This window comes from Heliangelus exortis, chromosome 1 (assembly GCF_036169615.1).
Source record: "Heliangelus exortis chromosome 1, bHelExo1.hap1, whole genome shotgun sequence".
Taxonomy (NCBI): Eukaryota; Metazoa; Chordata; class Aves; order Apodiformes; family Trochilidae; genus Heliangelus; species Heliangelus exortis.
Window position 1 is genome coordinate 129829019 of NC_092422.1, and position 19174 is coordinate 129848192.

Sequence of the window (19174 nt, forward strand, 5' to 3'; positions counted from 1 at the left end):
ACTTAATTGAAATTCCTGTTAGAGCAGCAGTTTTACAGCACTTTTTGAATTTCTTCAAATAATCCCCATGAATTAACCTTGTTGCATGTTGTTCTTCTCATATTGTGGGAAGTGTAGCACATATTGCAGAAGAAATGCTTCATAAAATAAAATGCACTTTAAGATCAAGTTTTATTTTTGTAATACAAATATTTTTGTCAATTTTGCTTTCTGTAACAAAGTACCATTTTTTTTATATCCTATTTTTAACTTGTTTATTTATTTACAAAGACATTAGTACAATCATCAGTGAAGGTAATGTTCTGTAAAATTTTCAGAATGGATGGAATTTCTCTTCCATCTTGTTTTGAGAACTCTTCCCTTTATCTGCAGTTAGTGTCATAAATAGACATCTTTTCATGCTTTACCATTATTTTTTTCCAGTAAAGACAATTGTTTGTTAAGTCCTTAAATATTCTTTCCTGAATTTTGCTGCGGGCAGTTTTGTCTATGACTAATAAAATAATTGGTTCATGTTCTTCTTACAACATCCTGAAAAGTATTTGTGGATTTTGTCTGATGTCTGAGCAATCCTTTATCAGTTGAAACATGTCTTAATTTTTCTATGTGATCAGACCGGTATTGGGAAGCTACAAGCATAGCATTATTGATACCATTACATTGTTTCAGATTTTCTTATGTGTACATAATACATCCAAGTTTTTTTCAGGTATTGTGTAACAATTATGTAGGCCCTTTTCTCACTTTTCTTTTTCTTTCCATTTCCATCTTTGAACAACCAGAATTAAAGTATAATGGATTTTTTTTTTTCAATTAAACCCATTAAAAAAAAACCCAAAACCAGCCCAGAACATACTATTAGTGAAAACAGCTTCTTTACCACATTGTGGGAATATCAAAAGTAATGATACTCTTCACTGTAAGCTAGAAAAAATATGATAAAACTAGTAATCTAAGTAATCTATGTATGTATCTTTGAAGACCTAGATGCATGGTTTTTGCACCACTGAGCTCATATTTAAAATGTGCACTATTTAAAATATGTCATGTATCTCTTTATTTCAGTTGTTAAGATTATTTCCAAAACACAATCAAAGGAGATGTTCCTTAAGGAGTGTTCCTTAAGTTTGTAGTCAGAATGCATTAAGCTTCTGCAGGTGCTTGGAAAGCAAGGGTCAGAAGTTGATTTACTGTAGCTTGGCAAGCCACTGTCTGACATTTGGCTGCATGAAGCATGCACATACAAACTTCTTGTCTACATACTTAACAGCAAATGCCAGAAGACCACCTCAGTTAGCCTGAGAGAAACTGAGGTGAGCAGAGCTACAACACCTGAGTGCTAACATGTAAGGAGCATACCAGCAGAGCATGAACCAGCTGAGAAATAAGACATTGGTTTGGGTCTCAACCCCATAGTACTGACTGGCTTCAGGTTTTGTTTCATCCAGGACAGCAGTGATACCGAAGAATTGGAACAGTTTTTCTCTGCTGCTCTTGATGAAGTAGAACAACAGCTATCAAAGTGTGCAGCCATTTCTGTGTTAGTGGTAGTGAAGGTATATTGGTGGTGAGCTCATGCTGTTTTGATAAACTGGGTGTTCTGGATGATGGGGGACAGGGTAAGTTAGGTTCATCCAGTTTGAAGATGTAACTAGAAGCTGTTGTTTGAGGGTTCTGTGCTGATGTTCAAAAGCAGCAATGTGGTGACACTAATCCTGCTATTCTGACTATTCCTGACAGCAAAGTAGTGCAAAACTGAGTTGTACAGCCCTTGGTAGAGGCATGGGCCTTCTTCTGTTAACTACAAACTTCACTTTCTATGGAGTGACAAAGTACAAGAAAAATGTTAATTAGTCTTTCCTTTTTGTTTCCTTTAGGACTCCTCCAGGATGGTTTCAAGCAGGTATAAAAGGTATGAGATTTCTATACTCAGTATGTTTTTTTATGTATCTAGTTCTGCCAGAAATAAAGGTAGTATACTTATACAAGAGGCCATCGTGTTGCTACTGTAGTCATGTAGTCTGATTTTGGGTTAAGGACCTGAGAGATGCAGCAAGCTTATTCAAAGTTCTCTACTATGTTACTACTTTAAAATAAATTCAGCTAGTATTTGGCTAGGTCTTACTAGTGCAGAACAGTTCCTCAAGTAAATGTCAAACTTGGCTACACATTACATAGGAGCTAGTAGTTTCACAGTTAATTTATGAACTGTCTTCATCTTACGAAGTTTAATACAGGAATGTTGTTGCTCCCACAGTACTATTGAATTGAATGTCTGTAGTTTGGTAATACTTCTGTCTCAGTTTAAGGTGATGCTGCCCCTTATAGTACATCCTGTTATTTGTTTGTCTTTGAGCAAAGTGTTAACGTGGTCATTACCCAAGTTCTTCAGTCAGAACAATATTACAGAAGTTTTTGATGCACCTTACCAGTATGTGAATTTTTGTCCATGTGCAATTAATGCTGATACACTTTTCACAGTTACTGGGAAAATGTTATGGTAATGTGGGGTCTAAAATACATCAACTGAGGAAAGACATTTGTGTAAGCATTTTTATCTGACACATGTATTCTCTTTCAGATATCCTTTACTCGAGTAAAATGTGTAGGTGATTAATAATATTGAGTATATATATCCTGGCTATAGAAGTAAGTGCAAAGAACACCAAAAACTAGTATTCACTGGTGTATTTTTCACCCCTCAGACTTGTTCACTTATAGAATCATAGAATGATTGGGGTTGGAAGGGGCCTTCAGAAATCATCTTGTCCAGCCCCTCTGCAGGGACATCTTTCACTAAGTTAGGCTGCTCAAAGACCCATCCAAGCCATTACTTGGTTGCACTGAGTACTGGTATCTGAAGGCCAAAAGGCTGAACTGAGACCATAAGCTGCTTGAAGGCTCAGATGTGTTCAAGTTAATGTGCATGTAACAGTTTTGGCTGTATTCCCTTAGGTTTTCAAAGCAATTTGAGGGCAAAGCATGTTCTGACATAGGTACAACCTCTTTGAGATCCCATTTGAAACTAACTGGTGCTACTCTGACAGCAGGTGGTCAGTATTTTATGGGTGGGGAGACTAGGCACAGTAAGCTTTGCAGTCATATAATAGTAAAAGTGATAAGGTAATGCTTGCCTAAATTCATGGTCTCTTTTATTAGACACCCTGCTCAAGGAAGAATGCATAATCTGTCAAAAATTGTCTTGTCCATTTTCCCCCATCTTTACTACTCTTGCTCCTTATCTTTTGCTTTCTCCCTCTTCCTCAGTTGTTTCTCATCAGAAGTGACATCTCTTCATCTCTGCATTTTTCTTCACTGGTTTCCATTTCCTAGCCCAGGTAGGTGCCTTTTCCTAACCTCCTTTCTCATACATCCTGTATTTAACCATTGAGGTCCTAGTCTTCTACTGATATTTTTCTGTCTTAATTTTTCTCCCTGTTTTGTCTCCGTCCTCTGTCAATTTCTGATTTCTAGTCCTGGGTTCCTGTTACTATCCTGGGCTTCTAGTACCTTCCTTTTCCCTTCTCATTTAGCTGTTTTCATGTCTACATTTAGATACCCAACCTGTTGGCTCATAGAATTGCTGTTCTCTCAATTTGTTCCAGGGCTGAAGGAACTGCACAGTTTTTACTACCTCTGTAATCAAATGCACTGGCTACTTTGCCTTTTATGGATGCAGCAATCCATAGTTAAACATTTATACAATTTTTCACTGAGTGCCCATTGACTGGAAGACAAGTTTACAAATGAAGTCTGCTGGCTCCTGTTTTGTTATTCTACTTCTCTTCTGTCTGACTTGGACAAACGGAGCATGACTCTTTATGCAGTAAAGTAAATAAAAGTTTGGGATGAGGATCTTCATCTATAATTGTAGTCTGCCTTCTGAATTTACTTGAAAAACTTTTATACTTACACCCCAGAAATGTGTGTTAGGTGTTCCTGTGATTAACAACATAAAATATTTTCTAAAGAAAGTGATAGTACTGTAAAATCTTATATGAGCATGACCAGATTCCTCAAGGATATGCTGGCATTAAGGCCACAGGACATGGTCATGAGCATATTTGTAAGTTGTGACCAGTCACCTGTCCTGACTGTGAGCTTCATGTGATTAAAATGTGTATGTATCCTTCAGAGGTAATAGCCCATATGAACTTCCTTATCTTTCATTTTTCCCTAAACTTTTCTTCATGTGATAGGCCTCATCTTGGCCATTCTAAGTTCTCTTACTTTTAACTGGGTCTGCCAGTTTTTGTGTTGGTCTGTGAGTAGTTGTTTTAGAAGAACAAACACTTTGCCATTAGGAAGAGTGGTTTTCTGATTCAGCTCTGATGCTATCAGCTCAATTGGTGTCATCACTGATTTCTCAAGCTAGAGAATGACAAAGTCTATTTATTGAAATATTGGAATGTAATCTACATGTAAACATGAATTATGTTTCTCTTGTGTTCTGTGAACTAAAAGGTTTTTTGCAAGTAACAGTAAAACAAGATACATATGAGGACATAGGAATATTTTTCTAAGTACAGAGAATTTGGTTTAGCAGCTTATTTTTAAGACCATTTCCTAGCTTTTGAACCAATTTAGCTTCTTTTCTAGAAAGGATTTATAGTGAAAACAAAACCTCGTAAATTGGGATTTAAAATAACTCGAAGATTTTTGTGTGGTTCACAGGTCAGACCGATAAGGCCTGATCAGTTTACAGAAAGAGTTAGATTAAAATCTCTTGGTGATTGTGCTATAGTGGTGTGTTCTCCCAATGAGTTTATTTATTAGGGGAAATGAATACAACATGGTATGGCTTTATGCCTTCTAGAAAAAATGTCAGTGTTTTCCCCCCTTCTTTTAGGATAGTATGTCACAGTAACATGGAACTCAACAGGCAGAGACCCTTACCCACTAATCCAAAAAAAACATGTTGTACTTGAGTTTGACATTCATGCAAGAGTTGAAAAACAGGGAAGAAGGAATCACAAGAGAAGCAGCTAGTGCTTCAGTGCACTCATTGGGAGTGCTGTGAAACACATGGAAAAGCCCTGCTGAAGTTCTCATTCTCAGTGTTTTATCTTAAAAGCTACAAAGCTTAAACTATAACAATTTACATTCCAGCATAATACCCTTCACAAAATAGTGTTTCATAACAGTGTGCCCAGATCTGCCTGCTTGCCTGTGTTTGGGACTTCTGTGAGTTGAATCACTCTCTCACTAGCTTGTTACATTAGGAAATTGCTACGCAGATATGAAAACTTAAAATAGATCAACGTCACTCCAGGTGCTTTTCTTGACATTTGTATCCCCTTTTTCAGCCAATGCTGATGTTATGAGAAGGCTGGAACATTTAGGGTTTAAGGTCTAAGCTGATCTAACTCTAGTTCCTCACTGCCCCTTGCTCATGCAGCTGGACAAGGTGATGCTTCAGGGAGCCACTATGGCTGAGAAAGACACCGGTGTCCTTTGCTGGGCTGCTGCATTGCTGCTGCTTCAGGTCCTTGGATGGTTTCCTCCTCGTTCACCTGAAGGCCAGAGCCAGGAAAAGCAGAGGAGGCTAGGAATGTGCAGCTGCAGACAAGACTGCCTTCCCTTAGCTCGGCTCTGAAAGCCATTGAGTTAGCTTAAACAATCTGAAGTAACCAGAACTCCAAGGTGGCCCGCTTAGAAATACTGCCTTTTGCTCATTCTTCCAAAGAAGCTGTTGGCAGCTGGCTGGATTTCAGTGAGATAATTAATTAGGAGTTTTCAAATCAAGTGTAGTTACAAGATTCTGGCAATAGAAATAAATGTGTTGTTGAAATCAGTGATATCTAATTTTGGCTCTTGATTTTAATTGGATGACGTTTCGATTTTGACAGTGCTTCGGGAAAATGTTGAAAGAACCAGAGATGCATTGGAAGGAGCAAGATTCATTCTATCTTTCCATAATACTGCAGTTAAATCTGCCCCTGTGTGAATAACTGATCTTATTTTAAAGGAAATTACTAGAATATAGTTCTGAAACAAACCTGTTGATTCTGTGTAGGAGTAGTCAAACTGTTCTGTGAGTTGATTTTGCTATAGAGTACTTATTCAAGTATTGACAGAAAAAACTTTGAAAAACAAGTCTTTTGAAGTTGCAAGAGTGCTTTCATTTTTCAGTGTTCCAGTACAGGATTACACATTTAAAGTGAGGTTTTGATAGTGGCTAACAGAAAGTAAGCTAATGGAAAAACAAGTTGGATTTTGTTAAACATCTTGTTGAACTTTGCCCTTTGAATCAGTACTGAGGGATGTTTCTATCCAGATGCTCTCATTTGCTGCTCTCCTAGTGGGCGTTCTAATCCAGTCTATGTATGCCTATAAATGCAATCTGAGATATTCTTCTTGAAAATTAATTTTAAAAATACAGTTTCCTGCAGCCATAGCCTGTGGCTGGATGTTTCAACTGCAAGTGTTGAAACAGTCATGTGCATGAGTTGCTTGGATGCTGAAAAGTGGAATATGTTTCAAACTGCATTCTCAAGCAGGAACTAAATTTTTTCAACTTGCAGACCCCTGTAATTTTTCATCTGATGCTCATGACTGTTTTTACCCAATGTATATCTATTGACAGTAAGTGTTCTTTTCTTTCATGCCTTTTGTGAGTTTCCAGCCACTTCCAAGCTGCAAGCGTTTGTGAGCCTTTATTCAGTTAGGAAGCAGAGGTGCAAGGTTTCATTTGAAGTCTCAAAGAAAATGGGTTCTGCTGTCTCATGGACACATTCCACCCCCCCCACACCCCTGAAAAAGAGAGCACAAACCCAATTTGTTTTCTTAGTTGTATACAAAACTCTTCGTTTTTGACAAATCAATATTACCCATTTCCAGTAGTAGTGGTAGTGGTGTTGGTGTTACATATTAAAAAATATAAACTAAATTATATATCCAGACAGGTTTATTTCCATACAGGTATTTTTGTTGGAGTTGGTTAATAGGTATTTTCTCCTAGTCAAGCAGAGACAACCAAGTTTAGTGATACTGTTCTAGACAAGTTTTCTTCTTTGTGTAAGGCTTACAAGATGACATTGTATCTGAAGACTGAAATTCTGTTCTTCAGGCAGTAGACACATCTGCTGCCTCCCGGATGGTCCCTTTTTTGTTGTTACTGTCTAAGAGACATTGTCAATAGCAGTCAAAATAATGAACTTTATATCTGTCCCATTCCTTGTGTTAGCTTGCATACTAACTTAAATAGTTTCTTCAAATCCCATTTCCTAGAAGTTTTTTCCTGGTATGTGCTTGTACTTGCTGATACTGAGAAAGGAATGCGTTCAGCAGTGTCTGTTCCCCACTGGAATAGATGAGGAAATTTTAAAGTGTGAGTTTCAGGCAAAATACTGAAAATCAGGACATTTTCTGTATTAATTAAACCCTACCTAGGTATTCTTTATTCAGATTGTCCTGCAGGAGCATCTGCCTATATCGCTTACTGGAGCTGGGTTTATAATGTAGTACATTGGGAAGAGGAGTGTTCTTTTTGAGTGATGAAAAATTGGGTCTTTTTTGTGTGGTCTGTGGTTGAGACATGAACAGCATGAAACAACATGTTTCAGAAACCTAAATTATCTAGAGCTTATAGAGTTAAGCTAAAATATTTCTCTTCTGTTGTGTTGCAACATGCCTATCCGGTCCTAGAAATGTTTCTTTTAAAAAAATCTTCTAGATGAAGAATAAACAGTGCTAAATATGGTAATAACATTAAGCTGCAAAATTCCTTACAATTGTGTCAGTGTGCCTTGGAAACTTCACACACACTGGAGCAAAACAATATTTATATCCATGAAAAGACTTCCTTTTGCCAGACAGTCTTGCTTTTGACTTGCAATATATCCACCTAGATTTGCACATTGTCTGCTGGGGGTTTCTAGAGTTTTGAAATGCAACTATTTAAAACAAACACATTAATCATATGCTCTTCTATGTTTTTAAAGGAAATATTGTTGAGATTCTCATAGTGCTTGTCATTCTTCTTGTAAGTGCTCTAGAATACCATTGTATCTGTATTTCAGCTGTATGATTCCACACAATCACAGATGGGTTGAGGTCAGAAGGGACCCCTGGAGGGCATCTTGTCCAACCCCCCTGCTCAACCTTTGACTGCTAAGCTGTATATTTTCAAAAATCTAAGAAATGCGGTTCTGGTGGATTGAGGAGGAAAATATCTGAATCTCTCTGCCTGGTCCCAGGGCACTCTTTTTCACTGCTCTTAATTAGATTCTATGTTGAAGGTAAATGTAATTTCTATTAGAAATAAAATACCTGTGGGAAGAACACTGTTAAATTTGTGACATTGCAAAAGCTTGACTTACAGACGTATATTTAAATTAGCTTTTTTTTTTTGTACGTAGCTTTTTTAAAACTAGCTTATGTGCTGTTAAGATTCCATTACACTGATTTTTAAGGAATAGACAATCTAAAGCAAAAAGCATACCACCAGTTAATCAGTGTCTACCAAATAAGCTGTGACAAACTGCTGTGTATCCAAGTTCTGAAGTAAAATATTTGGAAATTGCATAAAATAAATTGGGCTGCATCACTTTCTCACTTCAGTTTGCTTTCTAGTTCCTTATAGGCTGTATCCATAGTTCCTGAAAAGTAACCTGTGTAAGCTGCTTACATTCTGGACATGTACTTGCTTTTCATTCTTTATGTTGTCATGTACTTAAAAAGATGCTTGGTTTAAGCTCCATAGTGGTACTTTGGTTTTTAAAATAGAGTTGTTTTGCATGGTTTTTAAAATAGAGTTGTTCTGCATGGTTTTTAATGTGCACATTTCATAAAACTTTAAAATATTTAGAAACAAGATAGGATAAGTATTTGTTTAAAGTTGATTACCTATGTGATGAAAGGTGCATTATCCAAAGATTTGACTCCCTGAGGCAATGAATTTAGGGAGTTCTCAGCATCATAAAAGCTGTAAAGTAAGTTCTCTGCTGTTAACATTAGACTGACTGATTAAGTGCTTTGAAAAGCACTTCTTGTAACTTCTGTCATTTACATTTGTTAAATGTATAAATAGTTGTCTGCTTTGCTCCTTGCCTTTGTAGCACAGCTAATGCACCAGAAGACGATGCTCCAAATAGATATTCCCGAACAGACAGGACAGCTTACAGCAGATACAGCAGGGATGCAAATTCTTCTGGCAGTTCTGTACCAAATAATGCTTTGGAAAACAGGATTGAGGAACTTGAAAGGGTAGGTACCAACTAACATCCGTGTGGCACACATCTTCAATAAGGTACCCTTTTTTCTCACATTCAGCATTCAGGCCCACAGATCTAACATTGACTCTTCACTCATTGTTAATGGCAGTATTAACACCCCTCTAACTAACCCTCCCAATACAACAAATTTGGAAGCTGATACTTTACATTTACTTCTTATTTGGACCTGTATCTAATTTTGGGTTCATGCTTAAGTTAAATAATAATTATAACATTATCTCTGGAGTCAGAGATATCCCATAGGTTTGCTGTGGGTAAAATATTATCTTAGATGTAATTCTTTAGCTCCTTGAAATGTAAGAGGCTTGAAGACATGGGTTTGACTTGCTGTAGAAAAGAAATTATAAGCATGTGTGTGTCTGTGTATAGGGAGGTTCTTTGTTTTAAATCGTAATAATGTAAACCTGTCTCTTAAAACTAAAAGTTACTTTTCAGATTTCATTGCATATGAACTTTTTTTTAGGAACTTGCAAAGGAGAGACAGGAAAATGCAAGATTAATGAAGATGACCCAGGACAAGGAGGAGCTAATTGGGAAGCTGAAGGAAGAAATTGATTTATTAAACAGAGTAAGCACATACTTTCTTATATGGTGCTATATAAAGAAGGGATTTAAGTCTCTGCATTCTCTGTGCTCATCTTCATGCACCTGCACCTACTAGACAAGGTCAGAAGAGGATTAAGTGTGGGGTTTTGTATTTGTATAACTTGTAAAGAGGCATGTCAATAAGTTATATTTTTTGAGGTGTGATCTGTTTGTGTTAACTCAATTTCTTGTTGCTGTAACTTTTTGTAGAACAGGGTTTTAACCGCAAGAGTTCTTTACTGCCTCTTCTTTCCAAAATCAGTATGTAGCATTCCAGGAAATAATTAAGTTAGGGTTTTGACAATTTTCTTAATAAATTGTTACCCAGGGCTTTTGTTGGACAAAGTAATTACAAATTTAATTTAATTTTAGTCAGCTTTTAATTACTGTTAATAGCTTTTATGATTATAGAAAGACTTAGGAGTAAGTGCTTTATATTCTGGAGCATATTTTTGTACTCATTACTGTTAATTTCTAAGTAAAGGTGTAACAAGACAGGGCAAGAGACTTGGGCCGGCATCACTCAAGCAAGGCACATGGGCAGGAGAAGAGGGGGCAGAGGAGTGAGATTTATTTGGGAATGGGACAGGATGAGAAGTTTTAGAGTTGATAGAACATACCAATTCTAACAAGTCAAGTCCCAGTTTTAAGGGCAGACTGGAACTGAGTTGAATTAGTGACCTCATATTGTACTTTATGGCTGAGTTGCAGATCCTGGCTATACTAGGGAAATGTGCCTCTACTAGTGCCATGAAGGCATTCCCATAAAAATTGAGAAAAAGAATTCAAAACTGCATTTGTTCAATCCAACAGTGAAGAGGGACAATAACCCTTGTCTGCATACTGGCAAATGTTTAATTTTGTGCTGTTTATTTGTAAAAAAGGAGGACAGCATTCTCACATTTGCAACCTAATATAGAGAACCTAATCTAGAAAAGTATATGAGATTATTCTGCAATAGATAACGCTTCATTTGTCCTTTAATTTTGAAGATTAACTTCAAAATTTCTTTATTACAAAAAATAAAAGTTATCTGTTTTGGAGGGGTTTATGTCTTAAGTATGGAACTGGACTTCATTCCATTCTGGAAAGAATTTATCATATCTAAGGTGATGGCCTTATGATAGGCAAGGGAAGTCATCTTTTGTTCTATGTAATGAATGGCAAATCTACTTACTACTGCTGGTCACATCTGAATTTCTGACTCACAGGTCAGAAAGAACAAATGAAAACAACCCATATCATTGAAAGCTTGTGCTTTAGGTCCATGACTGTTCATGAGGTTTGCTGTTGAAGAAACTGGTTTTTTTCTGCTATATTTAAAGTATGATGTCTGAAATTAAATGCATCCGGTGTCTGACTAGTAACTATCTTTGAATGTTCATAGTACAGTCAAGCAGTGCCTATGCATTGCCTGTGCTAAGTAAGATGGCAATTTCTACTAGTTGTGTGGAAAGGAAACATAAATCAGAATGTAGTGTTTTAAAAAAAACACTTTATTCTACAATGACTACAATTGTACCTTTCCATGATGTTGACAAAGCCATCTTTTTGGTGCTTCCTAGGTAGCTTCTTTTAAACACAGAGAGAATGAGTTTTTTTCTCCCTGAGGTCATCATTTGTCAAATCTATAACATTGTCTATTATTTTAATTGCAATGCAGGCTATTTATGTTTGCATCCCTTGAGCTTTTCTTAATGCTGACATAACTGCCTTTTGACCAGCATAATAATTTTTCTTACAGAAGTTTGAAGTCATGTCTCAAGTGATTATTCCATTAAAACAAGTAGTTTTACTTTCTTTTTTAATATCATTTAGAAAAGCTACAGAAGTACTGCATCATTCCCATGACAGAGAGGTATGAAAGTTAATATGGCAGTTATCATTTGATGATGGTTTATTATAACAACTGTTGTCATGAGAGCCAGCACTTGTGCATCCACCTGCTCTTCATGGAGTGTTACTCTGTAGACCTGGCTCCAGGATTGGATGCTTTGCAATGGAAGAACAGTTGTGGTCTTCAGCCCTCGGCTCACACAAAAGGATGTCCTGAGGACTAAGCCTGGGGAGTTGGTGCAGAAACCTTTTTTAAATGTTTTGCTGGTAGGCAACCTAAATATGAGTTTTCTAAATTTGTCTGTGCATTCGTGGATTGCCCCATCTTTTCTGTTCGTCAAAATACACATCAAAATATGCAATGAATTATTGCATATTAAGTTGCATGGATATGGAAAGAATTTCACATCAAAGAGCCTAAATAACTTCTTAAAATGCCATTTTATTCCACAGCTTTCTGACAACTCAGTCCTCATATTTAAAACAGTGCTCTTTCTGTAAGTTTCAGTCATTTCATAACCATGCATGCATCCATGGTTGGTGAAGATCTTGTGTTACACTTTAAAACCTGTTTTTCCAAAAATCCTGAAAATTTCTTGCAGTTTTTGTCACTTTAAGTTAAAATATTTTTTTAATACTACAATACAATTTTTACTGAGATCACTCAGTACATCACAGAGGTACTTAACGAAGATAAGCTGCATATGTACTGAGAAATAGAAAAGGCTTCTGCCATAAACAGCATTCTTTCACTCCAGTAGAATAAGGACTAAAAGTATTTCTGCCACATTTTTGTAAGTTAAGGGTTAATTGCTTCATAAAATCTTCAAGTATCTGAAGGGAACAGCATCTTAGGACATTCATACATTTATAGATAAGTTTAACTGTCTCCTAGTTTATACTTGGTCATCTCTGACCTCACTAAGATGTCATTTTAATTAAATGTATGTTTGTAGAGAGTCTGTCAGTGAGAATTTGCAATCCAATTAGTGTCACTTGTGTAGATATCTGTTCCTTTGGTATGTGAAGTCCAGGCTTTCCTGCTATTGCATCTTTTTTATTATTAAATGTAAATTAGTGGTGTAATTTTGAATTTTTAATAAGAAACTTTAAATTTCAGAGTGGCAAAAAACCACCTGCATCTCTTGGTCCATTATTCCCTTAGATATTTAAACTACAGTTATTTTGCCTCATGTTCAAGAAACTCTTACTTTTAGTAATCTTTGGAATGTTATTTCAGTAGCATAAACATTTCTGAGCTTTTATTTTGAGTATGTTACAGATACTTTAAGCAGGAGGCTTTTAGGTAAACTTTAATTGAGGCATCTGATGGCTAGGTCAACAGCAACTTCAAACATGCTATTACATATACTGAAGTAAAAAAATATAATTTTATTGAAACTGTTTTATCCCTTCCACCTGATTATTGATCGGAACTGCACAAGAGGGGAAACAAAGTGTGTTTTTAACACTTACATAGTGAAGTGTATGCATAGTAGCTATCCATCAAAATTGTCCATGTTTTGGTGTTTAAATCACATGTATCTGTTACATCAGAATCTTTTCCTGAAAGTCATTCCTACTGTGATGCATTATTTCTGTGAGACAAAGAGGAATTTCAGCTCCTGATTTCTTGATACCCTATTACAAAAGTAATTGCAAAGGGACTGCAGTATGAATTTTGGAAGAGGCTTCTAAAAATCATTAAGTCAATTAAACACAACATCTCTGGCATGTTCTTCTGGAATGACTCCACCAAAAAGTAATATGAAAATATGCCTCATATGCCAAACACCACTTAACAACCTAAATGAATAAGAAAATCAAGTATTTTCTTTACTACTATTTTATGATTAATCTAGCATGGCAGCAGTAGGATTTTTCACACATCGATGAAAAGGCATCTAAAATCTAGAATCCTGGTTCATCCTCCTTTGCCTGCCTTTCACTTTCCTCTTGAATGTGCTGACCTTTTGGTCACCTTCTGTTACTTCATTTTTTCATTCTTATTTTGTTTCTTCCATGATTTTTTTGTACAGTAAAATTATGTTTACTGAAGTATTGCTTATATTAAACAGACAGTGTCACTGGTTTTTACTTTGAAGGCTTAAGAGGAAAGCTTTGGTAGGGAAAGAAGTGAAATGGGAACTGGGTAAATACAGAAAGTGATGGAAGAGGAATGAACATTTGAGGTGAGAGTAGTTTATGTTCAGCACCCATTATTACTGTGTATGCAGTCTTTTCTTCCAGCAGCAGTTTAGACAAAGAAGAAAAAAACCCAAAAACCAGACAGGCAGTAATTTTCCTGAAAATTCATTTCAAAGCAGAAAGCAGCCCTTCTTGCAGAAGTAACCAGTGATGTGTATATGTTAGCACGTTAGTTGCAGGCAAACACAGTCTGGGCACGGGCTGCCTGACAGACTCTCTATATGCCAATAGAGTAAACATGCCCAGTGTTTTTTGTTTTTTTTCTGATGCATTAATTCCTGATGTAGCTCTAGTTTTGATTGTCTGCTTCAATTGAAAGGTGTTTCTACATAGGAATATAGTATTGATATTTTGTACTTACAGTAACTCTTGGGAAAAGGCCTGTTCAACCAAATTCAGGCTAGCTGTGTGGACACTGTTTCTCCCTAACCTCAACTTCTTCATTTCAGAGCTAAGATGCTAAATTCCTGCTGCTACTAATTGGGATTTTGTATTTATGTCCTGGGAAATGTTTTTCTCTTTTTCCTTTCACAGGACCTAGATGATATAGAAGATGAAAATGAACAATTGAAGCAAGAAAATAAAACTCTCTTAAAAGTTGTTGGACAGCTGACAAGGTAGAAGATTCAAGCCTCAATGAGGAAAGATTTAAAGACTACTGATTGAACATTAAGGTCAATATAGTAAAACTTCCTGTGTTGCAGTATGTTATAGTAACTGTCTTTATATTTATTGTTAGGAAACCAGATGAATGTTTATTTTCATAGTACTTTCTTCAGTCATTGAAATGGCATCAAGCTTGGGGTATATTTTTGGCTTTCTTTTCACATAAGTATAATTTTTGTACATATTTCAAAATACTACATTCAAATATGTTTGGTATTGTATCTTAAGATTACATCTGGATAAATTACAATAATTTAGAATTCATAGCTCCAAGGTCGCTCTCAGTCCATGTGAGTGTGTATATTTTAAATTAATGGAAGCAATACATATAAGCTTTGTTTCCAAAATATGTATTTTTGGAAATATTTCTTCTTTGTTTAAGCAGATATAAAGTGGATGCCTTATTGCTGATGTATAACATTTTTCAGATTGATTACTTGCTCTAAAACTCTTACATGTTGAGGATTTTTTTACTGTATCAGAAAGACTGACAATGGCATAGAGTAGCAATTTTTTTTCTTCTGTATAACAGTATTCTATCAGGAGGGGGAGATTTTATTAAAAAAAAAAAAAGAAAGAAAAAAAAAAAACAACAACCAAAAAACAACCCCCCCACACACCAATGCAACCAATAAATCACCCGTGGTACTCTTCTACTTAAAGCTGTCATCTTAAAATCTGTAGTGATCATAACCAGTATGAGGTTTTTTTATATTTTAATTTTTTAAGCTGGGTGAAAATTTGTGTATGTGACGAATTAGAGAGAAGTAAAAGTGATCAATACCCTTTTGAAACATCAAATAGTTTAAAAAAAAAACACCTCTTTTGTCCTTGATTTTAAACTAACGACTTTTTTAAAAAAGAGCCTATTTAGATGTTATAATCCAGTTATGAATGTGTACTGTTTCTTCTATAAGTAGGCAAAATTTTCATTTGACATTAACCACACACCTCAGTTAACAATTTTTTTCTGAAATTCTGAACTTCTTGTTAGGCTGAAATGTGAGGTACTTTATTTCATAGTAATAATCATCCTATGACGATATAACAATATAATAATAAATTTCATCCATCCATTTTTCATTATGGATCAGAATAAATGTATACATCGTTTGAGTCAGAACACTAGAAATGAAAAACATTTCAAAGAGTCTAAGCTTTTTCTTGACAGTTTTGAAGTTTGGTGTCAAAATTGCATGTAGATAGTTTTTGTTACCTTAAACATTAAAGGCAACTTTAATATATAACAATGATCACCTTTTCAGATTTGCCAATTGTTTTCAGAATGTGTATTTAATGACTGTAGGAGTTTCTTAAATTTCAAATCCAGAAATTATTGTTACACCTTGGATTGTTTTAGGTATAGGATAGGTTATTTTGCATTTGTGTATTCTAATGAGGAGGAATTCTTAAAGCTTTAAAGTATTTTTCAATTCCAGGATGCCTTGATGTTTTTCTTCACAGTGTATGAGATCCCATGGGACACCATTTAAACCTTTACTCAGGAGTTTAAATGCTATGGGGAGTTTGTACAGACCCTCTGAACTATGATATACACCAATGAATATTGCTTTTAATATTATCGAGACAGGAAGAAGTCCCTTAATATATCAGTTTGATAAAACTAAAAATGTAAAGCAATCAGTTGAGATGTATACCTTCTGAATAAATATGAAACTTTCTCTGAAAGAACATCTGATTTCCTTCTCTGTCTGCTAGGTAGGAAGCACACATAAGCAATTTCAGATATGGCATGTCAGACATATGGAAGTGTCATGGAGTCATTAGAGAACACACATATTAATGTGAAGTTGTAAATGAGGTATTTTCAGAAATTATTTTACATACATTTTAAACCAAAGAACAAAGATAGCAAAGAACATAAGCAAGAATTACTTGTCCTATTGCCTCTTCTTGATTTACCTGTGTATGGGTTAAAACTTAAGAGCAGAAACTCCAGATGTAGGATTTTTTTTAAGCTGGACATCTAGCTGACAGCAATATTTCACAAAGTACTTCTGTCACTCTAGGTTGAGATACTGGCAGGGAAGTTTCCAAATATTTGTAACCAGTAATGCTTCAGGCAGAACATGTGAACGAAGGAACTGTTGGGAACTCAAAGATTAGGTACCTCAGGATGGTATTGTTGATGTGTATTTATTGTACAACTGTAAAATTCTTCATGGTTTTACAAATTCCCACAGGTTGTACCTTGGTATAACACATCTGCTGACATTTTGGGAGATCTATATGGCTCGTTGGAAAATAGCACATCAGTAACAATTCACTATCACTTACATTATCAGGCTCTTTGGAGGTTAGCCAAGTTCAGGAAAAAACATGTATTATGACAAATCTAGTCATGACTTGTAATTATCTTTTTATTTAAGTAGGGTACCCTTACAATCAAGCCCAAACATAGAATAAGCTTTTTATCCTAGGTGTTAAATTAGCTACCTTACCAGCAACCCTTGTTCACGTCCTCACCAGTCCAACACATCTGTTGTTCTCAGTTGTATGATATAAAAGCAGATACTGCTGTAAGTGTGAGCCTTTGGAAGGCTGTATGATTCCTGAATAAATCTGGGTATTAACATATCTAGGCTAAATTAATTTACCAGAGCTTTGGGGGTGGTGGGGGGAAAGAGGCACACAGTAGACATCAGAATGCACTATTAACTTTATGGGTAAGTCTCTTGGAGATTTCTGAACTTTCATATCATATGAAACTTGTTAGGTCTAGCATCTAGCATCTGGGTAACTTGGGTCATCCAGGAAATCTAATTAGAAAACTACTTCTACTGAGTAAAGCATATAAGGCTTTATTGTTTTCAAGATACTTTAACAGTGAACAGCACATAATGTCAGTTTTGATAATGGAAAATGATACATACTGTTTTACAGGAAACAGATACTACATCCAGAGCTGAAGGTTAAAGTGCAGACATATTTTTATCGTGATAATATGTACTAATGTTTGTGGGATTTAGTCCCTGAAGGGGACAGTTCAACTGTATATAGATGTCAGTGCTTTTTAAAAGGAAATTCAAAATGTTTAAGTTCAGTGTTACTTCATGTTGATATTAATTGAAAGGGTACAGTCTGTGCTTGCAAATGGGTGTTTTTTCTTTCTTAAATACAAGATTTTTGTTAACACATTTGGAGATTAATTATTTGTGTTAGATTGGCTCTGAATTTGAGAGGTAGAGTGAGAAAAGAAGGCCACAATACATAAATCAATGACTTCAAAAATAGGAAGCGTGATCTATAATGATTTTTCTTTTATTGAGCTTTACTGAGATTTAGCTGTGGAAAAAATTGTGATTGGCATAAGTATTACATACAAATTACATAGAGGTTTTAGGATGGTGGAAACAACTGATTAACCTACATCAAAGCTCTTTTTGACTTGTGTGGTATCATTACAGCTTGGAAACTTGCAACCGTAAGAGAGGCCAAAAAGGAATACTGGAGTTCAAATTACTTTTTTAACATTTTGCTAGGATAGTAGGATTAAGCTGACTCCAGCTATTTTATGGTTTTCTGTAAGGTCTTTGTGGCTATTTCTAGCTTGAATTGAAATGAATCAGTATTAGTAGCCAAGGGCAAAGGTAATTATTGAAAATAAATACATGAGTAATAACTATGGATACCATTAACACATGCCTGAGTGTCAGTATTTCTTGGGCTCAAACCCTTTATGAAGATAACAGTTGAATAAGTCCATTTACATCAGTATTAATAATCATAAGCATCTGATGTTTTTAATATGAAACAGCTATTTTAGTTGGAGAAATTACTATTGCAAGCCGTGACTTAAAAACTTTATACAAAAAAAAGAAAAAAAATCATACTGGTACTTGTAGCTGCTGAGACAAAAGAGCTTCAGATTATACTTATATAAGTTTTGTTTAAAAAGAATCAAATTAATTCTGGATCTTGTGATTTTAATTGATACAGAAAGTCACTATTGATATATTCTGATGTCAATACCTGCAAAAGGTGTTGACAGCAACATTTTATAATTCTGTTATTAAGCATCTCCTTAGGACTACTTATATATATTCAGGACAAAAAGGACTTTGATATGTATTTTAGTATCATTCATAATCTTCCAGGTATGTTGCCTTACTCTAGCAGATCTTCATTTATGATCTCTCCTTGTACCGTAGCAGATGTGCATTACCTCAATAATTTAATCCCTTTGCTTTTATTTCTGGTGTAACTCTTCTTGTTCAGTATTAGTTGGGATTTTGCTGTTCTGGAAAAATTGTGGTACTTGAGTTTTCCTTTGAAAAAGGTCTCATAATCAATAATGCAGGGCAATATTTTTGAAAAACCCATTTTTTGTATTTGAAAAGTTGAAGCATCACTAAGCTATAAATAACTAAAAATCCATTTTAGTTTTGAACACCAACTCGTTGTGACGTTATTTGTGGTATCAGATTAAAAATGATGTTGAAGTTCTTACTATTGCAGGTAAAAGATACATGTTTAATCTTACAATAAAGACTGTGTGCCTTTGTCCAAATAAAATTAAGTTCTTGTAAACCCAGGTTGACTCCATATTGTGATTACAGGAGAATTTAGTCTGACTAAAATTCTAGTTATATTTGTCACTCATACTGGGAAGCCCCCCAGCT

The 19174-nt window shown here is 35.4% G+C and overlaps 1 protein-coding gene across 1 annotated transcript in view; it reads left to right on the plus strand.

Moving 5' to 3' along the window:
• The window catches only part of PAWR (pro-apoptotic WT1 regulator), a 73725-nt gene extending 57502 nt beyond the window's left edge, over nucleotides 1-16223 (plus strand). Inside the window, exons 4-7 of the mRNA XM_071766326.1 lie at nucleotides 1878-1912; nucleotides 9060-9207; nucleotides 9700-9804; nucleotides 14400-16223. Of these exons, the coding sequence (XP_071622427.1) occupies nucleotides 1878-1912; nucleotides 9060-9207; nucleotides 9700-9804; nucleotides 14400-14486 (375 nt within the window). The 3' untranslated portion in view covers nucleotides 14487-16223. The remainder of the gene's footprint in view (nucleotides 1-1877; nucleotides 1913-9059; nucleotides 9208-9699; nucleotides 9805-14399) is intronic.
• The last annotated feature ends 2951 nt before the right edge of the window (nucleotides 16224-19174 follow it).